The following is a 5,396-nucleotide window of genomic DNA, read 5'->3' as shown; positions in this document are numbered from 1 at the left end:
GTCGGAGAGGCCCTCGGCGCTCTCGGGCTGGTTTCTATTATTGATGTTCATGCCGGTTTGTATTATTAATCCAGCTCTTCTTTGGTCTTTAAACGATACGAGCGGGTGAGGAGGCGACGACGGTGGCCAAACAAGAGCGCCGGCACGTTTCCCAGGCCCGGCGGCGGTTCCGGCCCCGAGCGGAGATGACGTTTCCAGGGGCCCCAGCCCGTGTGTCCATGCGGCCGGGGCGGGAGGAGTCGAGCGGCCCGGGGTCCAGGATCACAAGATCATCCGAGCCCGAGCCCGACGCCTCGTGCTCAAGCTCATGGCGACGGATTTCCCTGATTCACTCAAAGCCGGGCGGTTAATTGCAAAACAAAATAAGCCCGTTTAAAGCAATAGCTCGGGGATGTCTAAAGTTTAGTCCTGTTTTTAGACTCGGCCGTCGCGCAGCCCGGCCTTCTCCTGCGAAGCGGACGCCCGGCTCCAGTACTCCCATCTATCAATCTACAATCTGCATTCGGCAGCGTTCTCAAGCAAAGCGACGTGACGCCACGGCACTCCGACTTTGCAAATTTCGCAAGTTGGGAGTAACGGCATGAACAACACTGTGGCGCAGCAATGAAAACAGCGCCGGTAAACAGGGAATTTAGCCATAAAACTGAATTATTATCATTATTATATGTAATATTTTGGGTTGTGGATTTGTCCCCCATTAATTGCATTGGACTCGCATTGGAGGAGGCTGGAGACTCGCTGAGAACTACACGAGGGGTGATTGGGAAACGGGGATTAGCTCCAGGAAAATCGGAACCGTGGCTTCAACAATGGCACATGTCGTTTTCGGCATCAAAGCAGCTGTCAAACAGAAACATATTAGCTCCGCATTTCTCAGCTCAACATTGGAAAATCCACGACAGCTTGGATTTGGAACACGGATCCTGCTTGGCCTTGAAGGCACGGCGGCGCACATTCGCTTTGCATTGTGTAGCGATCCTTTAAACGGAGCGCCCCTCGCTGGGGTTACTGGGTTAATGGGATGCCCCCGGACAAGGGGCTATATTCATCCATTCATCCCAACTCCACCTTCCACTGGGGAATGAATCTTCCAGAAGAGGAGGAAGGAAGAAAGGCCGAAGATAAAGAACGGAGCCGAGGCGTCCATACATCCCCCGCAGGAAACGAAAACGCGAAGGGGCGGCGCACGGGGGCATCGCGGCTCCTATTATGGTCCCTCGATGTTGTTTATCTTTGAAGCCATTATGTGGAGTCAGCAAAAACGTCGCGTGGGAGGGGAAGCCAGGTTGAGGGTGCGCGGCGGTCAGCTGACTGGCAAATAAGGAGCGAGGAACATAAAGCGGGGGAAACTGGACTGGTCTTGTGACCCTTGTGATGAGATTAGCGTGCACGTGCAAACACACACACACACACACACAGTGGCATGCAGTTAATCACAAACCTATAGCACGGACACTCACATAACAGAGACACGTGCAGTTGTAGTTTGTTTTGCACCACTGCCAAAAATGAACATATGTCTACTCGGCGTGCTCGCCACACACACACACACACACACACACACACACAGGATGTGGAAGCAGGAGAAATGTGAACATACTGTTGCCATCCCAGGTTTCCTTCCTTGGCAAACAAGTCTTTAACACCTGACACCTGGTCGACACTGATGAAACTTGGATTTTCGGTAGAACCCCCCCCCGCCCCCCCAAAAAAACGTGAATTAAATAAAATGACGCCAGCTCAATATCCAAACTACAGAATAACAACCAACCCATTACAAATATCATATGTAATGGGTTGGTTGTTATTCTGTGGTTGAACACTGAACACAAAGATATTATCTTAGTGTTCAGTGTTATTTTGGGCTCATTAGAACATTATGATAATGGTAAAATCCAATTTTCTCACGTGCCAAGTTCTTCCTATCATCTTTAATATTTGTCATGTTTAATATGATTCTTGGTATTGATTCAGTGTGTGATACTAGTATATGGATGCATCCATAATGATACTATAGATTTAGACCCTAAATCTATAGTATCATTAATTTTAGAGCGACGAGTCACGTTGTAAATGACACTCAGCTCTGGGCTGAATTGGTCCTAAATTGAAAGTGTAGTTTCTATTTTTGTCCAAAACCCACATTTCAAGGATGTCATTATCGCATGAAGCGTCATCTAATTATGCGTACGTGTAAGAAATATGACTGGCACGCCCGGAGATACCGACGGCAGATTCTGCACATGAGCGACGTGCATCACGCAGCTATTTCAGTGAGCCAGTTGCTGCGAACTGGTCTCCCAGCTGGAGGAGAGGGAGCAACTGGCCTTAATGCACCGTGCTAGATCCCCGCCCTCCTCCATCCAAAAATACTCCAACCTCCCTTGGCTCCACCACCAGGCCCCTGCCCGAGCCTGTTGTACGAGGTTGCACCAGCCCTGCACAACCCCAAAGTGCCCTGACTGCATTTCTGGCTCTGGGAAAACAAGAACTTTTATGGCGCTGTAGTGAAATATTAGTTTTGGGGTTTTTTTCAAACCCATGTGTGATATTATCGCAATGATATTATTGGATAATGATATCAAGGGATCTTTTTCTTTTTTACATCGGTATTCCTTTTAGGTAGCAATAAATGATGAGCTAAACTAAATTTACAGGACAGGTCATTTTTAAGTTAACCCTAATACTTTTTTAAGACACCTTTAATAATTAAACACTGATTATTAGACAAATGGACGCGGTCATATTATTCCACCATTATTATAATTCTTTTTGTAGTAGAAGGATTTCCTTGGATTTGTCTCTTCTGGTAAGTATCAGGTGCAGCTTTAGAATTGGGGTTTTAGAACATCAGCCATGTTGACTCCGATGCCAAAGAACTTGGCTCGTTTTGACAAAGAGAAATATGCGGATAAATAAAAATCTGATGAAACGTTTATGTTGAAATTAGGACTTCATTCTTATTCGAGACCATTTAATGACCTTTAGGGCATCATTTTATAACTTTTTAAGGACCCCCGGAGACCCTGGATAATTCTAGGTTAATAAAATAAAAAAATAGAAATATATATCCAATTTTTGGCAGGGGGGTGGGGTGGGAATTCCTACAGAATACAGGTTTACTGAGCACACTGAGTATGGCAGCTTGTGTGACATTTGCTATTGGGGGAGGTGCATTTTATTTCCTTTGTTGTTTTCGCTTTTGGGATTTCCTGGCTAATCTGGAATTCGAACTCATGGCCTTTCGGTCAAAAGGCACTTCATCGGACCCCAGAACACCCGACACTCACTCCCCACGAGGAACCTGCCTTTCCAAATCCACCACACCCACATCACCAACTGTGCTGTAAATAGTTTTTATTTAGGAAAAGATTATGTATAATTATAGACGATCTAATAGCATTACGGCCAATCTCAACCACCTAAAGTACAGTAGCATCTGTTTTCATTAGCCTATGCATCAAGGTTAAAAGGTTAAACAACATATTCTCTTTTTTTGAAACCTGTAAACACCACAGGAGAGTGTAAAGTGCTTTTGATGTGTGGACATTGGAGATCATTTTGAAGAGCAGAAGGATGCTGGGCGATATGGAATATATCACACAATAAGCTCAGCTCATGAGGTCCGAATAGCGTGTTAAAGAATCCATTTGGGGCTCATCATATTGAACTCGATGGTAATGTGAAGTATGAAACCAAAGCAAAATTGCAACAGAATTAACAAAAATATTGAAATATCGCCCAGCCGCCCTCGAGCAACGAGGGGGAATTCATGATACTGCACGGCAACACTTTCCATTCAAATATAAAGTACATTGTAAAAAAAAAAAAAAAAAAAAAAAAAGAATGCATCTGATTTTAAACAATGTTGGAAAAAATAAAAATAAATCGAGGTGTTGGGATATTATATTTCTCAAAGGGATAAAGGTTAATTTGTTATTGTAATGGGGGACAAAATGGCTGCTGTCCTGTCCTCTCTATCACATGTGCATTCCTTTCCCTAACTCCCTTACCGTCCAAGCCAAAACACTGCAAAACAATGCCTCCTCCACCCGCCCCACCCCCCCAAACACAAATCACAAATCATCTTTTGGTCACCTATCTTAGAATCACCATCGGCCACCTCCAAACCTTACCACCGTCAACCACTTGTATCATTGCACCTTCTCTGACCCCCGCACCTCCGGAACTGTAACTCTTCACCATCCACACTTTTCTAAAAATCCTTCAGTTCTTCGTACCGTGTCCCTCCGTGTCACCTTCCTCAACGACAGCGCACTACGACCTGCAGGGGTGGAAAGCTCCAGGTCCGGAAAGTAAAAAAAAAAAAAAAAAAAAAAGAAATCCTGTTTCCGTGTTTTTGCTCCAGCCCCGCACTGATTACACTCATGGGTGCGACCTCCGGGTCGACGCCAATCAGCCAATCACCGCGGGCCGGCTCAGCCCCCGGTGCGGAATTCCGACTTCACGGACCCGGACCTCCGCACGTCTGGAGGCTGGGGAATGGGAGCGGGAGAGAATGTTCTAAAGCTCAAATCTGGACTGATAGAACTCAGCGTGCCGAAACGGCCGTATCGGCGCGGCGGGGGATCCTCCGAGCCATTCCTTTCACATATATAACTCTGTTTACAGAAACAAAAGACCGGTCTCCGTCACTGTCCTCTCTTTCGCCGCCCTTCATCATCTCTTTTTCCGCTGCGAGCGCAACACCTTCCTCCGTTTCAGGATCATGTCGTGCAGTCTGTCGAGCCCCTCCCGGAGCCCGTCCCCGATGATGGCGCAGGTGGGCTGGATGTGCCAGGGGGTCCCGGGGCCCAGGTCCTTCAGCGCCAAGGACTTCTCGATCTCGGCCAGCCCCAGGGAGTTGCGCAGGTCTTGCTTGTTGGCCATCACCAGCAGCGGGACGCCGTGGTTCTCCGAGGTGTTGAGGATCTTGTGCAGCTCCATCTTTGCCTCCTCCATGCGCTCGGCGTCCACCGAGTCCACCAGGAAGATGATGCCGTCGGCGCAGCGCGTGTAGGACTTCCAGAGCGGGCGGAGCTTCTCCTGGCCGCCGACGTCCCAGAAGTGGAAGGTCACCGCCCGGTGGGCGCCCAGAGACACCTTGACCCTCTCGGCGTTGAAGCCCTTGGTGGGCACGGTGTTGACGAACTCGTTAAACTGCAGCCGGTACAGAACGGTGGTCTTCCCCGACGAGTCCAGCCCCAGAACGGCGATGTGGAAGGAGTGGAAGAAGGGGATTCTGGATAAGACACTGTGCTGCCCCGATAATCCATTCCCCATCTTCTTTCATGGGGATGGGTAGGATAGGGGATCCGGGAGATTTAAATCCAGTCTTCTCAAATCGAGGAAACCCCCGACCAGCTATGCCAAACAACTGCGCCAGTCACCTGGAA

At 48.0% G+C, this 5,396-nt stretch overlaps 1 protein-coding gene across 1 annotated transcript in view; it reads right to left on the bottom strand.

The window, feature by feature from the left end:
• Window positions 1-4,219: 4,219 nt before the first annotated feature.
• Window positions 4,220-5,396, bottom strand: part of arl4aa (ADP-ribosylation factor-like 4aa) — a 3,464-nt gene continuing 2,287 nt past the window's right edge. Inside the window, exon 2 of the mRNA XM_080005059.1 lies at window positions 4,220-5,390. Within this exon, the coding sequence (XP_079861185.1) occupies window positions 4,681-5,283 (603 nt within the window). The 5' untranslated portion in view covers window positions 5,284-5,390 and the 3' untranslated portion in view covers window positions 4,220-4,680. The remainder of the gene's footprint in view (window positions 5,391-5,396) is intronic.

The sequence above is a fragment of the Zeus faber genome (assembly GCF_960531495.2).
Source record: "Zeus faber genome assembly, chromosome: 8".
Lineage (NCBI taxonomy): Eukaryota > Metazoa > Chordata > Actinopteri > Zeiformes > Zeidae > Zeus > Zeus faber.
This window is presented reverse-complemented; position numbering and strand designations above follow the sequence as displayed.